General features: G+C 54.2%; 1 protein-coding gene across 5 annotated transcripts in view; it reads right to left on the reverse strand.

The window, feature by feature from the left end:
• Positions 1 to 2,085: 2,085 nt before the first annotated feature.
• Positions 2,086 to 26,488, reverse strand: part of DNMT3A (DNA methyltransferase 3 alpha) — a 105,217-nt gene continuing 80,814 nt past the window's right edge. For 4 of the 5 annotated variants that reach the window (XM_081795185.1, XM_060650134.3, XM_081795186.1 and 1 more), the window contains exons 7-23: positions 21,219 to 21,434; positions 20,796 to 20,954; positions 20,318 to 20,425; positions 19,912 to 20,068; positions 19,432 to 19,581; positions 19,280 to 19,324; positions 18,459 to 18,538; positions 17,833 to 17,945; positions 17,529 to 17,712; positions 17,228 to 17,312; positions 14,863 to 15,008; positions 14,007 to 14,097; positions 13,669 to 13,817; positions 12,560 to 12,645; positions 10,684 to 10,753; positions 9,734 to 9,852; positions 2,086 to 8,684 (exon numbers count right to left, since the gene is read on the reverse strand). In XM_081795185.1, the coding sequence (XP_081651311.1) occupies positions 8,543 to 8,684; positions 9,734 to 9,852; positions 10,684 to 10,753; positions 12,560 to 12,645; positions 13,669 to 13,817; positions 14,007 to 14,097; positions 14,863 to 15,008; positions 17,228 to 17,312; positions 17,529 to 17,712; positions 17,833 to 17,945; positions 18,459 to 18,538; positions 19,280 to 19,324; positions 19,432 to 19,581; positions 19,912 to 20,068; positions 20,318 to 20,425; positions 20,796 to 20,954; positions 21,219 to 21,434 (2,100 nt within the window). In that variant the 3' untranslated portion in view covers positions 2,086 to 8,542. Of the gene's footprint in view, positions 8,685 to 9,733; positions 9,853 to 10,683; positions 10,754 to 12,559; positions 12,646 to 13,668; positions 13,818 to 14,006; positions 14,098 to 14,862; positions 15,009 to 17,227; positions 17,313 to 17,528; positions 17,713 to 17,832; positions 17,946 to 18,458; positions 18,539 to 19,279; positions 19,325 to 19,431; positions 19,582 to 19,911; positions 20,069 to 20,317; positions 20,426 to 20,795; positions 20,955 to 21,218; positions 21,435 to 24,773; positions 24,866 to 26,488 lie in introns of those variants that run through there. The other variant, XM_081795188.1, reaches the window with a different exon arrangement.

Consider the following 26,488-nt stretch of genomic DNA (forward strand, 5'->3'; position numbering starts at 1 on the left):
TGCTCTGCATTCACCAGGTCAACCTCGCTGAACCCAAGGAAGTTGCTCCTGAACCAGCAAGCCTGGGAGCGTGGCACATCTCCTCCCCAGCCCGGGCAGACCCACCTGGGCATTCCTCCCCTTCACAACGACCTGACTCCTGCCCAGCCCTGGCCCTTCCCTCTCTGTCCCTCTCCGCCACCATCGGATGGTACCTGGTTTAAAGGCAGGAACTTCGCAAGATGGTTTTTACTAATGAAGTGTCCCCGGTAGCTCCCTCCCGTAAGCTCCGGCCAGACCGCCCACCTCCAGCTCAGGTGGCACTGGGAGGTCCCAGCGTGGCTTTCAGAGCTAGAGGGTACCCATGACACCCTCCCATTTCTCCTCAGCCTTGGAACCAGCATCTGAAAGATTCAGTGTGAATTCCATCCTCCCGAGGCTGCCTCCAGGTGGGTACTCCCAGGTGAGTTCTTTTTCCAAACTGAGTGACCAGTGTTGTTTCCACCTCTTGCTTCTGGCTACAGATTTCCAGCTTCTCAGGGGGAAAAAAAAAAACGCTTTGAGCCTTCACTTCCTCACCGGGATTAACACGTTTCTGAGATGGTCAAACTAAGGACTGTGTTTGTTTTTCTGAACTGAGAGCCTCAGACTGAAGATCCACACTATCTGTCTGCTGACCACTGAGAGGCAATCAGGCCAATGTGTCAGGAGCCAACCAAAATCTTCATCGTTCGGCCCCAAGACGTCTCATTTCTGGGAATCTAGCTTATGGAGAAAAAATACAAAATATAGGGGGGAAAAAAACCAACACATCAAGATATTTATTGCAGCTCTATTTATAGCTAAAATAAAATGCATATATATAGAAACAGATATCCAACAAGAAAATGCCATGCAGCCATTTAGAAAAAAAGCATTCTACATCAACACTGAAAAATAGAGAAAAAAAGTAGGATAAAAGTTAAGTGTACATTTACAATTTTGTAAAGAAAAGTGCCCATGAAAAAAAGCTGATTTTTCTCCCTTTTCTCAAATTTTCCCTTTAGAATTCCTTTCAAAGCAGCCAACAAAATGGTGCAGCCCTAAACCTCTCCCTAGGTCTAATGTAGGAAAGAAACCTTGAATAATCCTCCCTTAGGAAGCCACTGGCCGAACTTGCTTGGCACTTAGGAGATAGAAACGCCACACAGAATGCCAGGCTCTTAGAGCTGAGATCCGTAAGGGGAACATCCTAATTCTCGTATGTGCTTAGATTCTGTTTTTTTTAGATGGCGGGAGACCGGGAACTAGTGACTTTTAGGGGAAGAGTGGCAAGGATGAAGGGGACATTGCATATGAATGGGCTCTTCAAGCCACTAGCAAGACAGTTCTGAGGAGGGGCAGTGAGAGGGACCCAGACTCGGGGCTTCAAGGAAGGCCGGTGGCATCCCCAAATGGCTGCCCGGTACCTCTTAACTGCACTGCTGGCCAGGGGCAAAAAAAGGATCTTAAGCGGAGCTGAAATGGGCTGACTTCCTGCCGACTGTGGCCACTTCTGCTCCCTTGTGGAACTACCCCAACAATCCCAGCCCCTCAGGCTTACCATGTCAGTGTTTGCAAACATCTCTCCTCCTTCCTAGGCCAAATGCCTCAGTTTGTCCCAGGGTCCCTTGTGCAGTCCAGATTGTCTACCTCTCAGCTGCCTTCCTCTCAACACCTTTGTGTGTTGGAGAAACCCCCTGGAGAGGGCAACAGAGCCCATAAGCAAAAGGCCCTCCACTCGGCTGACCCGGGCGCTGGCACGAGGCCCTCCTCTCACGGCTCCAGCCTGGAAACTTCTACCCCTCAGCCCAGGACAGAACGTGCTCTTCCAGAGACACCCCCACCCCCACCCCCGTCTCACTACGTAGCTTGTCTGAGCTTCAAGTTGACCAAACCGTCCTTTTTTTCACCCAGTTTACAGCCCCTACTTAATGCTCACACAGGTGATATTTTAAAGGGAGAAGCTGCATCGTCTGGACCCAAAGCTAGTCCCTCCCCACTTGGGTACTTGACCCCTCTGGGAAGGCTGTGAACAGTCATGTCGGGGGGAAGGAGACGCAAGACAAAAGGACATTATTACGGTGCTTTTTCCGTTTTTCTTTTTGCACAAAAACAGTCCATTTATTCAAGTGTTCTCCAGCACAAGTACATTAGAAAGGAGCTTTATTATAGTCTTCTGGGCACAAAAAAAATGTGATGAAGGCGGAACTGACAGACTTTCTACATCTGCTGTACGCATTGACCTCTTTAATTATTTCATAAACAGCTATGTCACGAGCATCACTTACACAGAGATACAACGGAACACCAGGGGGACGGGGATGGGGACCCGCTCGGGGGCCCTCTCCCGTGCCCCTCCTCGGATGTTCCAGAACCAGACTGTGAAATGTACATTATTATTGTCAATAAATAGAGAAGCAACCCTAAAAAAAAATACAGTGGTGAAAGGGTGCTGGAACCAGGAAAACAAACAAACAAACAAAACCGAAGAAAAAAAAAAAAAGAAAGAAAAAAAAGGAGAAAAGAGGAAGTGAAGAGAAAAGGGGCAGGGGAGGGGGGGCTGGGGAGGAAGTCCTGCATTTAGCTGCGTGGAATGTGGAATAAAAGTGCTCTGCCGCCGGGGTCAAAGCGAAATCGTCTGTAACAGTAAAAGGTATCACCCAATCAGCTACGGAGTTTATTCTTCAGTATGAATACATGATTTCCCACAAATAAGTAAGCACCCGCTACTTCAATGCCTCAGCTAAAACACATGAAACCGCCCATTTAGTTTTCAAGTACAAAGTTAAAATGCCTTTTTAATAATAATATATCAGAGTAAAATAATAGTCTCTTTTAAACTCCACTACAAGAAAACAAAACAAACAGTCATTGTCCAGACAGCAGACTTAATTTAACAATATATATTTTTAATAAAATGTTTTAGCACCTTGTTGAGTCACCTCCTCCCTCTGCGTATTCTAAGAAATTTCGGCATTTTGGTTGGTTGGTGAATTCTAGAGCTGTGCAGCCGAATCGGTCTGGGAAGTGAAATGGGACTACGGGGCGAGGCTTTCGATCCCTGCTCAGCTCCTCAGGCGCCGGGCTGGAGGCCGGCCAGACTGGGGTCGGGGAAAGCCGCTCTCCCACGGCCCTCGGGCAGAGCAGAACGGGGGAGTTTTCCAGTTACCAGAGTTCCAGGAGTCCGTGGGCCTCCGTTCGGGCAGAGTCACGACGAGCCAAGGGCCCTTCCGTCCTTGTCCTCACTCCTGGTTTCTCCCACCCCCAAAACTCTACTGCCCAGGGTCTGTGGTGAGCCAGAGGTCACCAAGCAAAGGCCCGTCTCGGCCAGGTCTCTGAGGACACCCAGGGACAAGAGGGGCTGCCCTTGCCTCCCAAAGACCCCCAGGCTTCCTTTACCAAAACGTAAAGATTCGAGAGCTTCTGTGAGAACCGTGCAGTCTATCTTTTCCATTAATCTCTCCTCTTTCCTCCCAGGTCCTGCACACATTTGGAGTTAACCCCTGCCTCAGCAGGGAAAGGCCGGCAGGGCCATGCTAGCTCCAGGCCAGTCCTTGGCAACCCCCCCCCCTCCCCTCGCCCCCCCCCCCCAAGCCTGTGCTGGAGGAAAGCCTTTCCTGCCAAGGACAGCTCCAGTGTCACCTCTAATCGCAAGCACTGGGAGCGAGCGGAGAGACAAATTCAGATTCCTCACCTCCTGGGATCAAAATGGGGCCTGGCTAGAAATGCTGTTCTCGCCAGAATCTTGGGTCTGCTGTTTCTCTGACCAAAGGAAACTGCCAGCTCTCTCAGATCACAGTGCCGGGCAGGTCCCACAGCCCTAACCCCACAGAGGGGGATCCTGCAAGTTTCCTAAAAATGACTCCTCTGAAAGACCCCAGTGCCACAGCAACTCTGGCCAAGCAGAACAGCGACAGGAATTCGAAACCTCCTCCAAGATCTGCTTTACCTACACTTAGATCACCAAACACGGGAAGACTACTGATTGTGGTTTTCCTGGAGAACATTTCCCAGACGGCTCCACTGAAACCTTCCTTCCCTTGCTCCTGCTACAGACCTTCCTGAGCCGGACATGGCGGGTATTCCCATGTAGGCTCTCCCAGAGCTGCCAGCAAAGAGGGACGGAGTGGGGAGCCGGGCCTCATTAGCCCAGTTCAAGGTCCAGCAGCCTTCCCTGCTGTCCCAATCCACACCCTAGCGACTCACCAAGACTCCCAGGGGCATCTCCACCAGCCAACCACTCCCAGGCCTGTCTCAAAAGCTAAGAGGTCCTGGATGCTCTTTGGGGAAGTTTGCTTTCTAGAAGAATGTTCAGTAGCAGGAGAGTTCTGGGGTCTAGAGAGAAAAACAGATAGTAACGCACTCAAGTCGTCATGTACTGACCGCGAGACCCCTCTCCCCCCTGGTCCTCACCTGCTGCTTCCTCAGCCTACTGTTCTCTAGTCAGCCCACAGGGAAGGGGCTTAGCACCAGCCAGCTTGAGGCCCACAGGGCTCAGCAGCCGCCTGCTGGAGACTCACCTCCTCCTGAGACAGGCGACCAAGGGCTCTGTGACCCTGGCACAGGCCCCCGACTACCTCCCCCGGACAAAAGCCACCAATCTCTTTGGCACCACCTTCTACTTGGCACCTGCAACAAATGGGGAGGCATCCTCCTCAGTCCCTAGAAGCCCTGGTTTCCAGGGGTAAATTTCGTTACAAAGAAGATCCCACTGGGGACACATTCCAGAATTTTCCCTAGGCCCTCCTGGTTTCTCCGCTCCGTGCCTCTACCCTCGGCTTCGCCCACAGCAAGCGTAACGATCCCCACCTTAATCCTCGCACGACCCCGCCTCAGCCAAAGCACAGCCCTCCTTTAGAAAGCGACCAGATACATGTCCCCAGAAGCGCCCCTGCTGGGGCTGGAAGTAGACTGAGAGCATCTGGCATGGCCAAGTTGGCACATCCCCAAGGTCCCCTACACCCTCTCAAATTCTACTGTGGGACCAAGCCCACGGCTTGGGCTGGAAGAAAAGCTGGTGATTGTGAACTGTCATCTGGCCCATTCCGGGGCCTAGTCAGGTTGCTAGACCAGGAGGAACAAGTGCTCTTAGGTTATCACCCACAAAAGCCAGGCCTCCTCCGAGCAAGCTGGCTGGCCCACACTAAGCCCTCAGGCTTTGCCACATCCATGGCTGCCAAGTTTCTTCCCCACACCGACCCCCTGGGTGGAGCTTGGGCCATCGGGAAAGGCAAACCCCTTCGCGTAAGCAGTGGACGAAAAGCCTAGGAGGGCCGAGAGAGAGCCGGTAAGTCTGTTTGCAGAAGGAAGGCCCGGAAGAGACGGTCCTGACGCTGGGGACTGCGAAGACCTTAGTGTTGGCCAGTGGGGGAGGGAGCACCTTGGACTGCCTGAGGCAGCCCTCCTCCCCACAGCCCTCCTGGAGTGGTGCTGGTGAACTCCAGGCCAGGAGGATGGAGCCCGGCTGGAGGAAGGGACGGGCAAGCACCACGATTTAGTACAGGGATTCCAACGAGGGAGGGGCGGACGGATCCCCCCTCCTAGCTGCTCCAGCCCCAGGGGGGCCCACCATCGCCACCTGCCACCGTGTCACAGAGCCGGCAGGAAGCAACTGGCTGTGATTTTAAAAACCAATCTGACAAGGAAATAGTAGCTTGAGGCCCAGGACCAAGCACCTCTAAAAGGAACAGGAGACCACGGCCACCAGCTGTGCGCGGACTCCTGAGCAACGAGCAAGGGATTCAAAGCCTTGGTTTAGTTTTGTCACCAATTATTAATTTGCTTTATTCAAATGATGAGTTTCACTGTCCCATTTTTTTTTTTTTTTCCAATGGAAGCCCCCTTGGCCGAGACAGACCTGGATGTCAATTTTATTTTGGTTGGGGGAGAATAGGTAGGGGGAGTCGAGGGCTGACTTTACTGGTGCCTAGAGTTGCAGGTCAGTATCACAGGTTGCTAACAGAAGAATCTTTTGACATCACCAGGGGCAAAAGAGATAGAACGCTACCTGCTAGAGGAGAGCACCTGCGAAAATAAAACCTCCTCCTTTTCCTGCCTTCAGCACCTAGCAACTTCTGGGATTGACAGTCTACCTGCAATCAGGGCAACAGAGGTAAAGAGCTGCAGGGCCGACGCCACGAAGTCCTGAATCCTGGGGAGAAGGGCGCTGGGAGCCCCCTGGCTGTGTGTGTGTGTGTGTGTGTGTGTGTGTGTGTGTGTGCGTGCACGCATGCGCGCGTGCACGCGTCCATTCTGCATCGGTAGAATTCTGTTCCTGTGTATGCGTGTGGGATTGATTGATTGGCGTGGGGCTTGTCTGCAGTGGGACCCGAGGCTCAGCATCCTGAGCCCCCCTGCCCCGCTCCCCACTACATAATATTTCTTATACGTGACCCTATCTATGTATTTATATAGCGCCTATCACCGTAGGCCCTATCTTTCTAGGGATGCGAACTCGGGACCATGTGCTTGACAGCACACCTCCCAGCCCTGCCAGTCCCAGGAGGTGCCATCCCCCCTCCCATTATAAAATATATATCTCTATATGCCACATATCTACACCCCATCTATCCAGGCAAGCATCTGCCCATTGGGCCCTCACCCTGGAGCCACCAATGCTGTCCCTGCCTACCGCCAACGCCAGGCTGCCCGCCTCGGTAGGAGGTGTCAGTGCACTCGGGGGCTCCAGGTGCTGCTGGCTCCAACGAAGAGCACAGCTATCATCAGACCAAGTACTAGAAAAGAAATACACACCACTCCAATCATACACACGAGGAGAGAGATGGCCCGGTCCTCCCTCCAGCCCTGACACCCGGGACTCGAGAGGAGGGGAGTAGAAGAGAAGAGGGACGCGCCCGGAAGGCCGGCCTCGGGGACTCCTCTGGCCGCCTGGCTGTCGCTGCGCCCGGTGGCCCACCTGGCCCGAGGGGTGGGGAGCCAGGGCACCAGGGCCACCACTAACTTAGAAGCACCCTGCTCCCCGCACCTTGGTTTGAAACCGAAAGGGAGGGGGGTTGGGTTTTTGTTTTCTTAAAGAAAATCTGAAAACAAACATAATTATAACCAGAACCATAATAATAATTATAACAAAAGGTGTCATCAGCCTCCCAGTATAAAACTGCAGCCTTTGGAGATGACCAAAAACATCACATTCCAGGGGCCAGAAGCCGCCTTGTGCACAGAGGGTGGATGGTGAGGGCCTCATAAAAGAACACACAAAAGGCGACTTAGACAGGAAAGCACCAGTACGTTTTGTATGTTTTTTTATTTGCTCCAGGTGGGGTTTTAACTGTCACTTTCCCACACTCTGGATTATTTCTGATCCCACCACAAGGAGCCCTCGAATCGGCTAATGTGAGAAATTGGGAATGAAGACCCCTTATCCTGCCATCTTGCCGAGGGAGTCTCCTTTTTGAAAAAAAATCAAAAGGTTATTGCGTGAGCCTGGATGAATCCCACTCTTAGCTTTCCACGGTCCGACCACCTCGTCTCACCCCCTTTTTGGCAGGGAGAAGCGGGAGAACGCGGTTCCCAGAGTCTCCTCCTTCACCTTGTGAAAATACCAAGGGGAGAGCCCGCCATGGTTAACGATTCACCTTCAAGCTGCCTCCCTCCTCCATCCTCGGTTAAAACCCTTTGCACATAAGGCAATGTGGAAGCTGATGTTTTTACTCATCTCGCTGTTTTAAAGCACCATTATGAAGTCAGGTTGTACAGTAGTTAACAGTACCTTTTATATATATATCTCATATCTATCATATATATATAAACTGTAAACAAGAGGTAACAGCGGCTTCTAGAAACTGATTTTCTTCAAGGTTTCCTGTGTGGTAGGCACCTGAAATACTGTATAAAAGGGTCTTGTGTGTTCTGTCTCCCTGCTGCTAGTTGGGTTCTGTTTTGCATGACCAGGAATGGTGCTGGCAAGACAGCTCAGTGGCTGGGAGGGAATTCTGCCGCTGAGTGTCACTGTTTTCTGTCCCCTGCTTGTGCTCCTATCTGATCAGGCTAGAGACAACAACAAAAAAAGATATATAGTAAAAAAAAAAAAAAAAAAAAAAAAAAAAAAAAAAAAAATCCAATATATAGATTTCTATAGAATTTCCTTTCTTCCTTCTCTCCCATCCTTCCTCTGCAAGGTATCGTTACTATGTCTTGTTACCGATTTTTGCTGCAATAAACCTTCTTGTTTCAGTCACAGCAAGAAACAAAAACCCAAACAAACAGAAAACCCCTCTGAAAAGAGTAGAAAACAAAAGGTTTGACCGAAAAAAAAAAGGGGGGGGGGGAGGGGAGCTTGGTTTTGTTTTTAAATAGGACTGAAGATTAACATTGAAAAATCAGGAGATGATGTCCAACCCTTTTTGCAAAAGGCAAAGCCCTCCGGTATTTCCGCCTCTGTGGTTTTTGTTTTAAATTCCTTTTTCTCTTCTGGGTGCTGATACTTCTCTCCATCCTCATGTTGTTGGTGTTTTGTTGTGTTTTGTGTTTTTTGTTTGTTTGTTTAACTTTGTGTCACTACCTCGGTTTGCCCTCATGTCCCTTACACACAAGCAAAATATTCCTTCAGCGGAGCGAAGAGGTGGCGGATGACGGGCACACTCCATGACCGGCCCAGCAGTCTCTGCCTCGCCAAGCGGCTCATGTTGGAGACGTCGGTATAGTGGACAGGGAAGCCAAACACCCTAGAGACACAAGGCAGAAAGGGCAGGGGTCAATGTGGGCGTGGGCGAGTCTGCCAAATCTTCTGCCCTTCTTCACCAAGCACGACTCAGGCACCCAGCCACTTTCTGTGGACCTGAAGGAAAGTAAGAAAATCGCTGTCCGAGAGGCGCCTCCCAGTACAAAGTCAGCATTTGTGAAAAACACCTCCGCCTGAGAGGATGGAGACACAGGCACGGCGGGTATGGAAGTCTATATACTTAAATGCACATCCCTAGGGCACGCCTGGGCGGCTCAGTCGGTTAAGCATCCGATTTCGACTCAGGTCGTGATCTCACAGCCTGTGAGTTCGAGCCCCACGTCGGGCTCTGTGCTGACAGCTCAGAGCCTGGAGCCTGCTTCGGATTCTGTGTCTCCCTCTCTCTCTGCCCTTCCCCCACGCACGCGTGCTCTCTCTCTCTCTCTCTCTCAAAAATAATAAAAAATAAACATTTAGATAGATAAATACACCCCCCACCCCACCACCCCTGGTATCTTCTCCACAAGAGCAGACTCAACAAAGGAGTTGGACTCTTGCCTGAGTTCAGAAGCTTCAAGTTTCTGTTTGTTCTGTTCATTTGCGTAAATGGTCTCTCTGGCTAAGCTGCAGTTACACTGACATTGAAGAGGTAATCTAGCCCCAGAGTCTGGTTTGCACCAAATCAGAGTGCTGAGGCCGCGAGGCCTACCTTGGTCCCGCGCTGCCCCGGTGTGCAAAGTACCTACAACGAGCAGCACAAGTGGAGGAAGATCCTGCGGTTTAGCAGCTTGAGCAAGGACCTCTGGGAGCGAGCCAAGGCACCACGAACCGATTCCTAGACCCCTCTTACCCTGTGTGACCAACCTCACGATGCGCAGGAGTCCTCCCCAGGAACCTGCCCTGTCAGGAAACACTTGGGAGGACCCACCGCTCACAGGGTACCTGTGGAAGGTACGAGCCTGGCCGGAGGAGGCAGCGATCCCTCCTCCCTCACAGACAGCCACCGCTTCACCCCACACACCCCACGACACCAGCACCCGGCCTCGGTACTACCTTTCCATTTCAGTGCACCATAAGATGTCCTCTTTCTCGTTCATGAAGACGGGGAAATGCTGGTCTTTGCCCTGCTTTATGGAGTTCGACCTAGTAGTAATGGTCCTCACTTTGCTGAACTAGAAACAAGGAGAGGAAAAGAATGAGCACTCATCTGCCGGCTGTGCGTCTAACACATGTGCCAGGCCCTTGCCGGGACAGGCAAGTCCGACACTGACAAGTCAGGCCCGGTCCGTTCCGGTGGCCGGGGTGAGGCTCCGGCGTGAGCCTCGGCAGATCCCACCGCCCTGCTCTTCGTCCCACTTTGAGGTCACCCGGCCATCCTTAGTCCAGTCCCGCTGGCCAAGGACTTGAGAAGTAGCAGCTCGAGCCCAGGACTGAACTTCCTAAGTCTTCTGAGAACTGGTTCTTGCACACGTGAAGTAACTTGCAGGCAAAAGGAAGCCAAACGACTCGGGAGCTCGGACACCTCTGGGGTCCCTGCAGAGTGTTGGCGAATGTCGGTGCCTGCTCTCGTGGGCCCTGACGCCTAGTGCACTCGCTCCAGGAGATTTCTCCAGAGAGAGATGCGGCTTCCACATCACAGGAGAGACGTGCGGTCCCGAAGGCTCGTGCAACAGGCCCTGGCCAAAAAGCTTAAAAGCCCGAGCAGATCCAGGGACTCTGGCAAAGACGTCTTATCGAGTGTCTGCTTCCCACAGGACCAGCAGGCGACGCTCAACGGATGCGCCGGAGACTAGGAAGGACTTCTGATCTCTCTCCTTGCCCTCCAAGCTGTCCCCCGGGCCCGCCCCTCTGGCCGGCTGGCTGCGTGACCCCGTGTCACCTCCCAAAGTGCATCCTCCACACTAGCTGTGGACACGGCCCCAGAGGCCACTCTGGCTCACCCCGCCCTCTCTGCCCCTCTCCCTGCCCCCCCCAGCAGACGGCTTTGGTGCCAGGGGGCTAACCTTGGCTATTCTGCCGTGCTCGAGACACTCCTGCAGCTCCAGCTTATCGTTCACAGTGGATGCCAACGGCCTAGGAGGCAGAAAGAGAAGGTAACGCCAGAGACCAGGAGAGCATCGGGGACGCGCCGGGCGGCCGTGATTCACACGGAGAAGGAAAAGAGGGCTGAGGTCACCCGCACACGTTGTGACCCCCTTCAAACGCCCCCCAAACACAGGCACACACACCGCAGCCATCCCAGGACAGTGCGGCAAGTATTAATCCTTAAAGGGAAGTTCCACAGTGGTCTCAATCCACGAATAAGCAGGTAACACCTGCCCCAAAGAAGGAAAACCCAATCGCTCTTGTCAGTTATCTTTAAATATACTGAGCTTTCAAAGTATCTGTCAGGCTTTGGGGGTGACCAAAGGTTCTGTATCTTGACTATGGTGACGGTTTCCATGGGTGTGTATGCTGGATGAAATTCATCCAAGTGTGCACCTTAAATGTATAGTTAAAAAGGCCTACGTTCTTGCACAGTCCCCAGAAGACTAAAATTCCGTGACATTCAATGTGTCACTTCTCACAGGGCAGAGCAGATCACTGAACATCACCTTCGGCGCTGACCTTTTCTGACCTTTCAGAATACTTAGTGAAGGTTTCCCATGGCAGTCCACCACCTCAGCGTGGGACCCACAGGGACCCACGGCCTGAGTGGGCGCCTCCAGCCTCTGCCCTGTTCACGCACACACTCACTCTACTTGGTCCCTTGTGGTACCTCTGGTCCTCCTCGAAGGTCAGAGTTCTAGAATTTTAGAGTCGGAAGAAGCAAGTGAGAATAATCCCACAGGACCAAGATCCGCGAGGAGACACTGAGTTCGTGGCTCCATGAAACACCGGATTGTGTAATCCAGTCTGCCCTTCCAGTACACATACGTCTTGGGAGCTGAGGAGGGCACTGAAACAGTTTTCAGGCCAGCTCTCCTCCTGACCCATCTCCTCCCATCAATAAGCCCTCACAAAAGACAGCAAGCAGTTTTGAGACATGGGTAGGAGACGAGGGATGTTCCTACAACTTCACGCTAATGGATGAGAGGAAGAGGAGAAGACTGAGGCCAGGTTAGACGATGTTTCTGATTTATAGATATAGCAAGGTATATAATCCACTCTTAGAACATTCTGGAAAAGAAAAAAAGAACATCCTGGAAAATATTTCCCTACATAACAGATATCTAGATTGGGTGGGTCTCACTCTGCTCTTAAACAGACTCTCAACCAGAATTCCTTTCTCCTCATAGGCCTTTTTAGAATGCATTTATTCCACTGAAGAAATGAAGTTGCCTTCATGAACATCTGGACATTAAAATCTCTACCTATGTAACCTAAACAAAGAACATCCTTCCAACAAAGGACCTGAAGCTAACAAAGTGTGGGGATGACAAGCGAAGCTGGACCCTCTAAGCTGCCCAGTGTTGCTTCGAGGGTCCCTCTCCTGGAGCAGATGTGGCCCAGGTGTGGGCACCACTCCTTCCCATCCCACATCCACCCTCCGTGGCTTCACCTAGAAGACTAAGGACAAGCGCAGTCTGGATCCATCACCGACGTGGGAGCGCAAACTATGTAGCTCAGCAGCATGGGGATTCTCCTTTTGTGTAAAGGGTGCACTTTCAAAGGTCTTATTTCAGCCATTAGTTTCTGATTTCTCAGGCAAGTATTTTCTATGCCCTGACTCGCCTTCTCCCTCAAGGAGAAGGAAACAGAGAAAAACATGGCAGAGCGGCAAGCTGGTCAACAGGGGTGGCTGCCCAAGAGGGCCCCTCAGTGACCTCCTCCTCCTTGGCCTGAGCTGCCTGTCCACACCAACCCGCAGCCACCCCAGACCCGGGCTCTCTCACCAACCTGTTCATACCAGGAAGGTTCCCCCAGAAGTAGCGGGCCCTGTGTGCAGCTGACACTTCTTTGGCATCAATCATCACAGGGTTGGACTACAAAACAGGAGAAAGATTAAAGATGAGCAACAGAGGAAAATCAGAGTGCGCCAGGAAATTTTGCTAGTTTTAGAGCCTTACAGCCTCAAAGGCGCTTACTCCTCTCTCAGGAAGCCACACAGTGGAACAGCCTGAAGCCTCTAGGAAAAGCCAGAATGGAACCCAGCCACATTCCACATGCTCTCATTAGAACATTCTAGACCACTGCAGTCCAACTGAACACCCTGTGATGACGGAAATGTTTTCTGTCTGCCCTGTTCAATGGAGTAGCTGCAGGTGGCTAACGAGTACTTGAAATGAGGTTAGAGCGACTGAGGAATTTTAATGTCAATTTAAATACCACACGTGGCTGATGGCTACCCTATTGGACTACATACCTCTAGCTCACCCAGAGGCTCTGAGTAAGAAAGTTCCAATGAGTGTGGATGCGTTCACTGTGTGTCCAGATTATGAGCCAAACAGACGCTTGCGCTTAACGTAAGAACACCGAGCGGGAGCACGGGCTCGAGCTCCCAGACTGCCCACCCCAAGAATGCCTCTGGCCACAGAGATCCTGAGTGCACGGCTCCAGCCGGCTCAGAGCTGAGCTGGGACCCACGGTAAGCCATGTTTTTTCCTTCTCAGAAGCCACAGGGCATCTGTCGTGGTGCCAGGGAGTGAGGGCAAGCCATTCTGGTTGGGGAAAATTGATCTGGCCATCTCAAAGGTTCCCCCAGTGAAGCACCACACAGAACCCCAACTCTAGGAGTCTGGCACCCCACCTGACTTAGGAACAGTCCTTCAAGCCCTGAGGCCCACACCCACATACTACCTCTTAGAGTGAGACCACAGGTTCTTTCCAGGGTCGGCTTCTAGCAATGTTTCCTCCCTAAATGGGAAGCCCTGAGCTTCCCAAACAGGCCCCTTGCAAAGCAGAAGTCACCAGTCCCCAGCTCCACAATGCAGATGAGACAGGGATAAAGCAGCAGTCCAAGGTAGAAGCCATTAGTGAGCTGGCCAAACCAAGGTTGCTGGCTATACCTCGAGAAATCGCGAGATGTCCCTCTTGTCACTAACGCCCATGGCCACCACATTCTCAAAGAGCCAGAAGAAGGGGCGATCATCTCCCTCCTTGGGCCGCGCATCATGCAGGAGGCGGTAGAACTCAAAGAAGAGCCGGCCAGTGCCCTCTGAGAGGTCGGAAGAGAAAGCCATCAGCTGGGGCTGTCTGCATGAGACAGTGGTGTGGCTCGGGCACAGGGAGGGCAAGGGAGGACAGGGTCATTGGGAGTAGCTGTCCCAGGGCAGAAATATCCAAGTAGGAAACCTACGTGCGGAAGCACCAGCTCAGAAGGTGGAGGGGTGAGCACGGCACCTACCGTAGAGTCCTTTACGGGCAGGGTTGACGATGGAGAGATCATTGCAAGGACTGCCCCCAATCACCAGATCGAACGGGCCCCACTCCTGGATCTGGGAGGATAAAGGTAACGTGATGGCCTGATGTCCGGGGACAGAGGCAGAAAGGAAGAAATTATCTGTGAATCTGGCAAAAAAGTGCTTTGGCATGGGAGACAGGAGACCCAGCTGCTTGGTATGCTCACTACATACGTTCGTATCTAATACCACATATATGCCCCCCTCCCCCAAACACACACACACCGCCCCATGGGCACTGAGGCTCTCTGAGCTCAGTTTCCTAAACAAAGGGATTCAACCGGATAATCTCTGAGGCCAGCAGGGAAACAGCGTGCTCCTGACAGGAAAAGCAGCCACTTAGAGGGAAGGCAGTCCGGGCTGGGCAGCTGCATCTGAGGGTACTTTGTGCTCTGCACATTTTGGACAGGGTATCTGGGCCATCTGAACACCCTCCAAATGCCCTTGGGGATCCCCGAGGGCCTGCAGTTTCAGGGGTAGAGCTAGATAACTGGAAAGACAAAGGGTCACTTGGGCAAGACGCTGCCAGAGCCCCCCAGAAATGGAGGCTGGTAAAGCTGTTGCCAAAAGTATTAGAAAAACGGGAACCAAGGCGCTCTAGTAAAAAGGCCCTGAAAAGCTAGCTGGGGGCTGCCCATCTTCCTCTGCAGACAGGAGGAAAATGGAAGAGGAGAAGAGGCTGGGGAAAAGGACAAAGGAAAAGAGCAAATGAACAGAATGCAAGGGGGCGCTGCCGCCCCCCCAGGAGCAAAGCGCAAGGGACGCAGAGAAGGCGGGACGGGTCCCACTGCGCTGACATACATGCTTCTGTGTGACGCTGCGGACGTCCCCGACGTACATGATCTTCCCCTGGTGCCGCACCATGCCCACTGTGATGGAGTCCTCACACACCTCGGAAGCGATGTAGCGGTCCACCTGAATGCCCAAGTCCTTCAGCACCAGAAGCCCTGTGCCAGCCAGCAAAAGGCACGGTCACTGGGTCTCCTTCCCAGCACCCTGGTCTTCGCAGGGGGCTCTCTGGCTGGCTAGACACATGGGTCAGCAACAGGCCTGAACCCTACCCTGCCCGGTAAGCTGCAGGATCCTTCTGGACCTCTGTCATGCCTACTTTGGCATGAGCAAAAAGGCAGTCAAGAGCAGACAACAGATGGTTTTCAGGACCAGAGAGAATAGCAGGTGACTTTTGGGGAGGCCTCTTCTTTGCTGTTTCTACATCCTGCATATACTAGCCTTCCTCACCCCTCACCCATGGCCTCCTGCTGCAATTCTACCCAGCCTCCAAGACTCAACATAAATAAATGCCACCTGCTCTACAAGGTTTCGCCAACACCCCCCACCCCCCACCCCGCAGCCCCCTGGAAGCACCTCCCTGCCCCTGGAAGCCCCTAGCACTCTGCGTCTCTCCCCAACTCATTACAACGGTGTGTATTTCTAATTCAGCAGTTAGGCTGCAAAGGGTCTTCAGGACAGAGGAGTCTCATTTGTGTTTCCTCCTGAGCGAGCTACACTCACTTTCTTACCACGATCCCTCCACAAATGCCTGCTAATTGAGGGCAAGGAAACAATTAGAACAGACCCTGAGAGCTTCCGGAGAATCATCTCCACTGCTCAACAGGCCTCCCCACCAAGGAGCATTTACAGCCTGTTGGGGTGTGACGTGGTTCCAGAAGGCCTCAAGGTTCTGGCCTGGGAAACCAAGGCTGTAAATTAACTTCTCCACGTTCACCTAATACCAACGTGGAGCTGAGCACATAAGCATCTGGCCCGGGATGCTACCCCACCCTGGCCCTCTGACAGCCCGTCTCCCTCTGGTCACAAGTTCTGAAGAGGGTTGTTCCTTTCTTAAGAACTGAGAAGCCGGGGCACCTGGGTGGCTTCGTCAGTTGGGTGTCCGATTTCGGCTCAGGTCACGATCTCACAGTTTGTGGGTTTGAGCCCCGCGTCGGGCTCTGGGCTGACAGCTCAGAGCCTGGAACCTGTTTCAGATTCATGGTCTTCCTCTCTCTCTACCCCTCTCCCACTAGCACTCTGTCTCTCTCTCTCTCTCTCTCTCAAGAACAAACAAACATTAAAAAAAAAACAAAACTGAAAAGCCCTCAGGGCACCTGGGTGGTTGAGGTCATGATCTCCTGGTTCATGGGTTGGAGCCCTGCACTAGCATGGTGGAGCTTGCTCGGGATTCTCTCCCTCTCTGTCTGTCCCTCCCCCTCACATGTGCTCTCCCTTTCTCAAAAGAAATAAATGTTAAAAAAATTAAACCTTTAAAAAAAAACAAAAACAAAAACGGAGAAGCCCTCGGCCTAGGGGCTTGGCAGATGGACAGAGGTCAGTAGCACCTCTCGGGAGGGCACTCTGGCAAGGTCAAGAACCGCAAGAAAAAAACTTCCCATACGGTGACCCGGCATTCCCTACAAGAGAACAGTCTATGTGTGTATGTGTGTATAAAGATATTGTCAAGGACTACTCGTAACAGAGAAAAAACAGTAAACAACCCAACAGAGATCAGTTAAATAAATGATGGTACTTTTACCCAATGGAATCCTATGAAGCATTTTCCAGTAAGGGAGGTCCATGTTAACATGAAAAAGCACTCATAGTATCAAATGAAAAGGCAAGTTACAACACAGTGTGCATTTTACTATCCTTTCGTTTTATTTATCTATCTATGCATGATTATATAAACACACATTCATATACCCGCAGAAAAAAAAATATAAAAGGACAGACACCAAAACACTAATTATGAAATTATGGGTGATTTAAATATTCTTTAGACTCCCTTGTTGATAGTTTTTTTTTTGTTTTTTTTTTTGTTTTTTTTGTTTTACTGTAAGTTACAGCCATCACACAACAGAACTGCCTGTGTTTTTGTTTTGGTCGCCGAGTCTGTCCTTTGAGGCTTTGTGAAAATCTTCAATGATCTCTGGCTAACGACCACCCTGTCCTCTGCTGCAGTGCCTCCCCCATAGAGAAACATGCTGGTTTACCACTGATTTGACTTCTCATTGAGCACAGAAGTTTCCTCTCTGAGGTAATATTTTAACAGCTGTCACGTTAACTATCACTCCGTTTTGCCGGAGTTACACACACATGGTCCCTCAGGCAAAGCCTCCTTGTCCCGGGACCAGGACGGTGGCACATCTTGGGGTCTGTGCCACACACTCACCTGTAGCAATTCCGTCGAATAGAGACAGCACCCGGATGGGCTTCCTCTTCTCGGCTGGGACAGGTGGGTAAACCTTCGGAGGGTCCTAGGCATGAGCACAACAGGCCAGGTGAACGGCCAGGATTCTGCAGGCCTGCACCCGGGGCTGGCCTCCCCCCAGCAAACTGGGGCTGCCCTGGCTTTCCAAACCCGCACCCACGCCCAGGCCCCTCGACCACCCAAGCACTCTGGCTCTGGCCGAGCCTGCCCTCTGGTCCGGCAGGGAGGGGGTGGAAAAAGGCGCCCCAGGCCCGGCACTCACAAACTCCTGGTCGTGGTTATTGGCAAAGAACATCTGCAGCCGCGAGGGCCAGTCGTCCCGCCGCCGCAGCAGCCCGTAGGTGCCCTTGTGCCCGCACATGTAGCAGTTCCAGGGGTCCTCCTTGATGGCTGCCTGGGCGGCCCCCGGCCCCACCAACAGATCCACACACTCCACACAGAAGCACCTGGAAGGAAGCCCAGTGGAGCAGGGCTGGAGGGCGGCCGGGGCCGAGGCCGGGCGGGGGTGGCGCTTGGCCCCGGGCGGAGCTCAGCTGGGGGGCTGCGGGCCAGGCAGGGACCCTCACCTGCAACAGTTGTTGTTCCCACACATGAGCACCTCGCGTCCCCCACAACAGATGGTGCAGTAGGACTGATAGCCGTCGTCATCGTACTGGTAGGCGCACTCCAGAAAGCAGTTCTAGACAGCAGAGGGGAGGGTCAGAGACCATCAGGCAGCACCCAGGACAGCCACGGCCAAGGTGGGCTTCGAGCCCAGGTCTGAGCAGGGGACAGCAGGTCTCCCGACCCACGGCAGTGCGTGGAATCAAGAGGCACGAGAGCAACGCCAGGGAGGGAACCGCATCCCCTTGTCCCTTGCTGCGGTGCTGGACTTTTCTCCTGGGCCCCCAAGGACATCCATCCATCGGCCCGTTCTCCCTCACCCCACACTAGGGACCGTGACATTGTGAGCCCACATCCGGGGAGCAGAATGGGCTTTAGAGGGGGAAGAATCTTTCCGGGGAGGACAAATAAGGGCAAGTAAACGCTCTGAAGGCCCAGGGTCTGTTATCAGGACTCTGCGTCCACAGTGAACTGTGGGGTCAACGTTGCTGCCACCCCAGGCGACTATAAGCCCAATGAGTTGAGATGGCACAGAGAGCCAGGGCCCCAGAGTCACTCTCAACCACGTCTCTGCTGGGTGTGCCCCTACCTTACAGTTTTGGCACATTCCTCCAACGAAGAGAGGGTGTTCCAGGGTGACGTTGAGGCTCCCACAAGAGATGCAAATGTCTAGAAAGCAGGGACAGCAGAGAAAGCGGAGTGAACGTCACCAAAGGGCCCCTTCCCACCTTGGGCCAAAGCCCACTCCAGAAAAGCTACAAAAAAAGGGCGTGTTAGAGCCGCAGCCCCAAAAGGAGGCAGACAGGAGTCTGGGAGAGCACCCACGGAACAGGAAGACACCAGGGCCCCAATCTTAAAGCTCATTAGCTCTCAGAGCAGCAACGCCTACCGCCCAGGAAAGGTGTAATTCAATGACAGAAACCCGCCCAGGAGAAGGCCCTGACCCTGGGTGACTCTGGGGACAGTCCAGTCCCTGGGCTGTCTTTAAGTCTCGTGCTCCTGCCCCATCTTTCCCAGCCCTGAGAGCCCCACGCTGGACAGACTAGGTCAAGGGAAACAGACAAGAGATGCTCTAATGACCACGGGATGAGAGAAGGTGAGGAAAAGTAAAAGGCCCAAAGGTCACAGGTTTAAGCAAATCCAAGAGGCCACCTCGCTCTGACCCACTGGAGTGTCCCAAACCCTAAGGACCAGCCCGTGTCACTGACAGGAAAGCGTGTGAAGCAGGCTGGGGGTGGGACATACAGGACAGAGGCCTTGACTGGGTACTGACATCCTGTGACGTTCGAACCTTTCTAAATACCTATGCTACTCTGTGCCGGGCACCACACGAGGAGCCAAGCCCTCCTGCCCGTGCCGGGAGCCACAGACTATGGACCTCCCAGGGAGTCAGTGCCCACGAGGACTCACCCTCGATGTTCCGGCACTTCTGCCGCACCTCGTACACCAGCCGCTCTGCGGAGGGGAGGAGAGCCCAGCATCAGAGGGGGCCGCAAGGGCCACGCCCGCGCCTCTGAACGCCAGCCTCGCCACACCACTCTCTCCAGAGCCAGGCCAACTACCTCTTGTGCGTTCGTCAATGATCTCCTTGACCTTGGGCTTCTCAGTTGTGCTCTTTCGGGGCTTTTTGGCTGGTGGGGGTGGTGCATAGGCAGCTGCCTCAGGCTCGACCCACATGTCTGTGTAAACTTCTTTGTAGGGGTTCTTCTCCTCTGGATAAGGAAAGCAGGTGACGAGACTGTGGTTACCACGGACAAGCAGTGCCAGCTCCCTCCCCAACTCTGTTCTGCCTACAAAGGGGTGCAGCCTGGTCCCCAACTTGTTCTAGCTCCCAGCCCCCCAGTGCCAGCAAGCCAACGGGAGCATCTTATTCTGCGTCCCACAGCAGCACCGCCCCTACGCTGACCCCAGGGAAAGGGACACACCCCCCGGGCCTCTCGACAGAGGCACCTGGTGCCTCTAGGCAGAGCCTTCCCAGCCCTGGCATGGAGCTACCTGGCTGGCAGGGGTCCCAGAAGGCTGGGCTGAGCACCTGCATTTACCTTCGGGTGGCTCCAGGCCCTTGGGGCCGGAGGGCTGGAACCCTCCAAGAGCCCATTCGATCATCTGTTTGTTCTGCACCTCCACGGCCTTGGCAGTGTCGCTCTCATCGCTGTCGTGGCACGCTGGGAACAGCTTCCCCGCACGGCTACTGGCCACCTGGAGGGCAACACTTGTTGGGGAGAGCGTCAGGACAGGCTGGAGGACAGCAAAGGTGGCCTGAGGCAAGAGCTGGGAGAAGGGGCAGGGCAGGACCGCAGGAGAACACTGGAGGAGGGGAGCGCAGAGAGGATTCCCAAGGGCCTTACAGGTGGACCCCCTGCCTGGGCCTAACGTCTGCCCTCCAGCTTCTAGACCAGCTAGGAGTCCCTGCTGCCTAAGCCCCCTCTGCCTCGGAGGGGCACTCACCTGCAGGACCTCGTAGATGGCTTTGCGGTACATGGGCTGCTTGTTGTAGGTTGCCTGGTGGAAAGCACTGCAGAACGAGCTCAGGGGCATCAGCTTCTCAACACACACCTGGAGGAACAAGCGACGCCCCCTTGCTCCTCCGGCCACACCCGAGCCCCCACCGCGTGCCCGGCAACAGGCAGGTACTGAGGCGTGAGGACTCGGCCTCTGCCCTTGAGAGGACCAGATGCATCGACAAATGATTACACGATGCTCAAAGGAGGAGTCCAACCCAAGCGTGGGGGAGGACCTGAATGCAAGCAGGAAAGGAGTTCTGGAGAAAGGGTCCTGGGAGGCAAGAGCCTGGCAGGCGCACCAGCTCTCCGAGACCGCTTCTCCCGCCCCACTTCTGGACCTCGCCCCCAGCCAAAAAGCCTAGATAGCCCCTGGGACCCAGACCCGTCCCTCCCCGAGGCTACCACCAAACCCCACAACTTACCACCGAGAACTTGCCGTCTCCGAACCACATGACCCAGCGGGTGCCTTCAGCTGCTCGGCTCCGGCCCGTCATCCACCAAGACACAATGCGGCCTGGCCACCAGGAGAAGCCCCGAAGTTTCCCCCACACCAGCTCCCCAATGCCAAAGCCCCGGCCGTCCTGGAGCCCCAAGGAGCAGAAGTCATTACGTGGTGGTCACGAGGCCCTGCCACCCTGATCCCCCCATGGCAACCCCAGCCCTGGGCATCTGAGGGTCAGGACAGCCAGGAGGGAGCTCCATCTGAACGGACTGAGACAGAGCAAGACTGGGGAGACGAAGAGGCCTGGGGTCAGGTGGAGAGAGGAGAGCAGGACGGGAAGAGCTGGCAGTGGAAGGACCCAGGAAAGAGCTGGACGAGGCAGGTGAAGAAGCGAGCCGCTCACCTCGTACTCTGGCTCATCATCGGCCGCTTTGGTGGCGTTCTTATCCCCGGCGTCGGCTCCCACAGGCTCAGGTGTGGTGGCCACAGTGGGGGACGCAGGGTCAGTGGGCTGCTGCACCGCGGGAGGGCTGGCCTCCTCCACCTTCTGAGACTCGCCAGACCCCTGGTTTTCTTCCACAGCGTTCATTACTGCAATCACCTTGGCTTTCTTCTCAGCCTGGAGAAACAAAGGTAACAGAAGTTACCTTGACCTCTCCAGGAATTAGCAAGGCCGCTTGACACGGGAGGGCTCTTCTCAATCTCTTTGTGGCCTGGAGAGAGTGACAGAAGTATAGCTGAGTTCTTTGCTCATCAACTCAACTGGCTTGCCATGGAAAACGGGAAGATCTGAAGTTGGTTGGTGAACTCAAAACAGTTGGCTGCTTTCCAACCTCCTCTTGTGCCTCGCACAAAAATCTTCCTTCATCGGTCAGCATCACCAGTTGCCCACCCTCGGACATGGGAAGATTAATTCTACTCAAACAGTAATTGTGTGCCTCAGCTTAGGCACAGACCTTGGCTCCGCCCTCAATCTTACTTCCCAAGCACGAATTGGATCCTCTTGTCCTTTTCTTTGTAATTTTCCTGGGCAATCAACCCCTGCTATTCCTGGTCTTGGCTTCCAGACCACAAATCCAGTTTTGTCGTGATGTCTACCAAGGATGAAATCACTGTTCTGTGTTCCCTCTCTGCTCAAACCCCACAGAAAGAGCCACAGAGCTTGTCTGCTCCTACGTCATTCTGGAGTTCTTAGCATTGTTATCAAATGCATGTTATCGGATTCCCCCCTTCTTTCTACACGCACCTTTCAGATCCAACACCCTACAAGCCACACATCCTCTCTGCCATCCTACTGACCAATTAACAATCCAAACCCAATTATGCTCCCAAGTGGCCAGCCTCCATCCGTTCGCCTCATCACTCTCATCCTTCCCCAAACCTGCTCCAAAACTGTCATCACCCTACAGAAGAGAACAAAATCCTTGATCCTTAGTTCTGAGAACCATTTCCCCTAGTGTCACCCCAGCTACTGAATCTGAGGGACACGTGAATCTCAAACTTCAAGGCTCTGCACCTGTTTCCACCACATTCGGAGAAAAACATCCCATCTTCAATCTGCCTTTCAACATGAAGCTTTCCCAGAGAGTTTAGAGCTGTAAATGCAAGCCCGTCCTCAAGACTACATAAGAATATCACAAAGCAACTTGGAGTAGAAGAGCTCTAAGCTAGTCGGAGCACCTACATTCCCGCCTTCGCCTGGCAGTAACAGCCGATTCTAAGCAGTCCTTTCTTTCTCTTCCAAGTTGCCCAACCTAAAAAAGCATTTGATCTAAAGGATTTCCACTACCTGTTTCTGACTGGTTTAAGAATCTGATGTATATAAGTATCAAGATTTCCAAGGACTCTCTCTCCAAAGCTTGTCAACGGACTCCCAGATGCCAGGGTCCCAGGTGAAGAACCTTTGTTTTAAGCTCAAAGGCCTACTGTGTCGTCGATTCATTTCCCTTCTTTCCCTTCGGTCTTCCCGTCTGCCTCCAGGCCACCAACCAACCCTGCTTCTGGTGCAGTCCTGAAACACTGAGGATGAAGTCCTGGTTCTTTCCCCCGACTCCACAAATTCTAAGATGGGACACCGCATCCTTTGCCCCCAGCCCACAAACAGCTGGGAAAAGGAGCTGGATGCCAGCGGTGGAAAAAGGCAGGGCAACTTTTCTTCCCTCGCAAGCCCCTTGCTCACCTGCCGGGACTTTGCCCTCCCAGTCCCACCATCAATTATCTACCACCTCCTCCCCCACAAGAAGGTGCACCTAGGTGTGTGCTCAACCCCATCCTCTTCCAGGACCAGCTGTGGCAACACTACTGAAGCCCCAGATCCGCTCACGGAGAAACACCATGCCTCCATGAAATTCAGGCACGGATCTACAGCAGGGTGCTGCTGTGGGAGACCCAAAGACCCTGCTTCGGGGGTGACGAGGCCCCTCAGCCAGAACAAGGTTGCGGGTGGCAGAGGGCAGGAGGGGCCTTCTTTGGAAAGGTGAAGCCACTGGCACAGAGAACAGCAGAGGGTGGGTGCCGGGCTCCCCAGGTCTAGAAGGGAATCGTGCGTGATGCCACCCTCCTCACTCCCCCACAGCCCCTTTGTCTCTCTTCTCAACCCCTCCACTGTGAGTTCCTGAACATTATTCTTCCCCCACAACTTCCCCCAGCTTGTCAGATGCTGCTGCTGACGGCTGTTAAGCACCCCCAACCCACTAGGTGCAGGAGAACGCGCACCCAGCAGGGTTTTGGCAGGCGGAGGAGGAGGAGGAAGAAGGGGGCCTCCATAGGGACGAGGCCAGCAAGGGTGGGGGAAGGAGGATGGGGGTGGGTTAGCAGCAGGAGGCAAGAGGAAAGGGGAAGAAGTGGCAGAGACGGTGGCTGGGTGGGGGAGGGGCCTCATTAGAATAGTCTGCCTAGGGCAGTGTGGGAATGCCTTTTTTCCACGCTCACTCCCACCCTCCTCCCCAGGCAAACAATAGGAGAAAGAAGGGTTAACTCAGGGCTTTGGCATTTGGGCTAAAGGCTCCTACCCCCAGTTCACAAGAGCCCACGCCAGAGCGGCCCAGAGACTGGGCAGGGCCAGGGAGACACCGCACCAACCCCCCACTACCGTGGCTCAAGGAAGCCACTTCTCTGGAGTTTGTCCAGCCTGGAAAGCCACTGGCAACTCCGCTCTAGTAGAAGCAAGGGCCCCGCGTCCAGGCCCATCTTCCTGGGCAGCTGTCCCGCCTCCACCTTCCTCTGCGACTCAGGCTGCTTTCCGTTCTAAAGGTCAGAGGTCCGGGCGCCCATGTGGACTGCCGGTGCAGTAGATCCCAGGCTGTCCCAGGCACCTCTGCCTTCCCAGGTCGGCGTCAGGCTGCCCTCCACGGCAGCCGCTGACGTGCCACAGCCCCTGTCAGGGCCACACTGCTCCTTCAGGAGTCAGGGCTACCCAGCACCATTTCTCTCTGCCTGGCCTGCCCCGTGGCTCCCAGTGACACGCAGGAGAAGAAACTGTCCCTCCCAAGAGGCTGCAAGGTTGGCATGGCCCGAGGACAGCATGGTCCGCCAGCCAAGAGCACGGGTCAGCAAGGAAATGCCGACAACCCATCAGCCAGCCACTTCGGCCAAAGGGCTGCTTCCAGCCCAACTCCTGGTCTCCCAGCTCCCGTGGGCCAGGGCCTGCCCCCCAGCTTCACTGACTGCTGCTCCGGGCACACACGCTGGGGCTGCTCTTCTGGCCCCTGCACCGCCAGTCCCCACCTGAGCACAGGGAGAAGTGGGGCTGGGGGCTCCTGAAGAGGGAGTGGGTGGGACAGCACTAACTCAGCATCTCCAGAACTCGGGCCAGGCACAGCAGCCAGCTCCTGCGGGCCAGGGAGGCAGACTTTGACTCTTCTCAAATCCAGAGGGCTGCAGCGGCCCAGAGATCCTCCCACCGGCCCCTGCCGCCTCCCCGCCCCCAGTCTCCCCAGGGCTCCGTCCAGGAACCTACCCATAAGGCCAGGTGCAGCCCCTCTGTGGTCCGGCTCAGGTGTGAGCCCCGGCCCTGAAGCTCTGTAAGTAGCTGCCCGTCTGGGGGGAGGGGAAGGGGGCGATGGGGCTGGGGGCGGAGGGGGCCAGGGAGAGGGGGAGGGGGGAGGTGGGGGGGAGGGCTTGAACATTTTCTTTGTCTAGAACTCCAGGTCACGTGGGCCCCGCTGGAGTGCCTGGTTGGCTGCGAGCGGGCCGGGGGAGGGGGCCGGCTCTCAGACGCTGGCAATGGGCCAGCCCCTCTCCTCCCGTCCGAGGGGCGCGGGCCGCCGCTGGGGCCTGGGGGCGCGGCTGGGCCTCCGCCCGTTCCCAGGACCCCGCCCAGGCCTGGGCTGGAGGCGGCACCGCCCCCTCCTCCGGGCTGGCCCTCCCGCCCCCTTCACCCCCAACTCTGCGTGAGCTCCGAGGGACGCCTCGGGGCGAGGCGGGGAGCCCGCGGAGGCTGGGAAGGGGACCCGGGAGGGAAGGGGCTGCACTGCAGCGGCGGAGGTAAGCTGGGAGCGTGGAGAGTACCAGGAGCGCCGGCAAAACAAGAGAGGAGGTTGCGGACAGCCTGGGAGAGCCAGGAGAAAGTTGGTAAAAGTCCGTCTCTCGGAAGCACAACCAAAAAAAAAAAAAAAAAAGAAGAATAAAAAGCTTACAGATGAGCGTAGAGGCCCAGGAAGCTGTAGGGAAAACTCAAAGCACACAGAGATGGACAGAAGGCGCCTGCAGAAATTGGGAGCGCTCCAGAACAAGAACTGTTGGGGAGAGGGCTCTCCTCTTCATACTACAGGTGGATAGACAGGGGTCCCTTAAACGCGTGGCTTGAGTTCAGGCTTTGAAAACCTCTTCCTGGCCAAGTCCCTGGGTCCCCTACGTCACTCAGGATCTGCCTTGGATGTCCCATTTTCCCGTTTGCGGGGGGGCAGGGGGGCACACTCTAGTTTAAAAGTGTAGCAATTCCTCTTTCCCAGGCACAATCATCTGGTGCTCAGGAAGACTACATTCCTCTTCTGGAGCCTCCAGGTGCGGACTCAACCATTTCAACCTCCCTCCTCCAGAGCAGAGGCCCCTATCCCAGGGAGGAGGGACACACATACACACACACTCTCTCTCTACCCACATCTGATAAAGAAGCAGACCCTCTTGGCCCTACCTTCAAGGAGCTGACAGATTCAACTAGACTTGGAGAGATAGGAAAAGGTCATTGAAAAAACATCTGTGAAGATAACTATACCACAAATACCAAGCCCCGTGGACTTGGATGGCTTGAAAGCCCAACAAAAAAAAAATGGCTAGTATGAATGATAAATGAGGTTAAGAGGTCAGTGTGGAGCAGAGATGAATCAGATTTGGAATGAAGTAAGACAGAAAGGAAATAAGAGATGTAGGGCTGAGGTGGGGGGAAATCCTTGCCCATCTCCACCTCCCAAGACAACTAAGGCTAAAAGGGTGCAGAGAAAGATGTCAATGGATATATCCCACAGCAGTGAAGAATAACACAGGTGTTTCTGACAAGACCAGATGAATGGTTATTTTGGAAAGATCAGCCTGATTTCCGTTTGCAAGATGAATTAGAAGGAGGAGCAGAGGAACTGAAGGTAAATGCTGTCAGCAGCAGAGAGCTGTTTAGCCAGCAGCACTTGTCAGAAGATCTGGACTTGGGTTCTGGTTCCATCACCATGACCTTGAACA

This window comes from Panthera onca, chromosome A3 (assembly GCF_046562875.1).
Source record: "Panthera onca isolate mPanOnc1 chromosome A3, mPanOnc1 haplotype 2, whole genome shotgun sequence".
NCBI classification, from domain to species: domain Eukaryota; kingdom Metazoa; phylum Chordata; class Mammalia; order Carnivora; family Felidae; genus Panthera; species Panthera onca.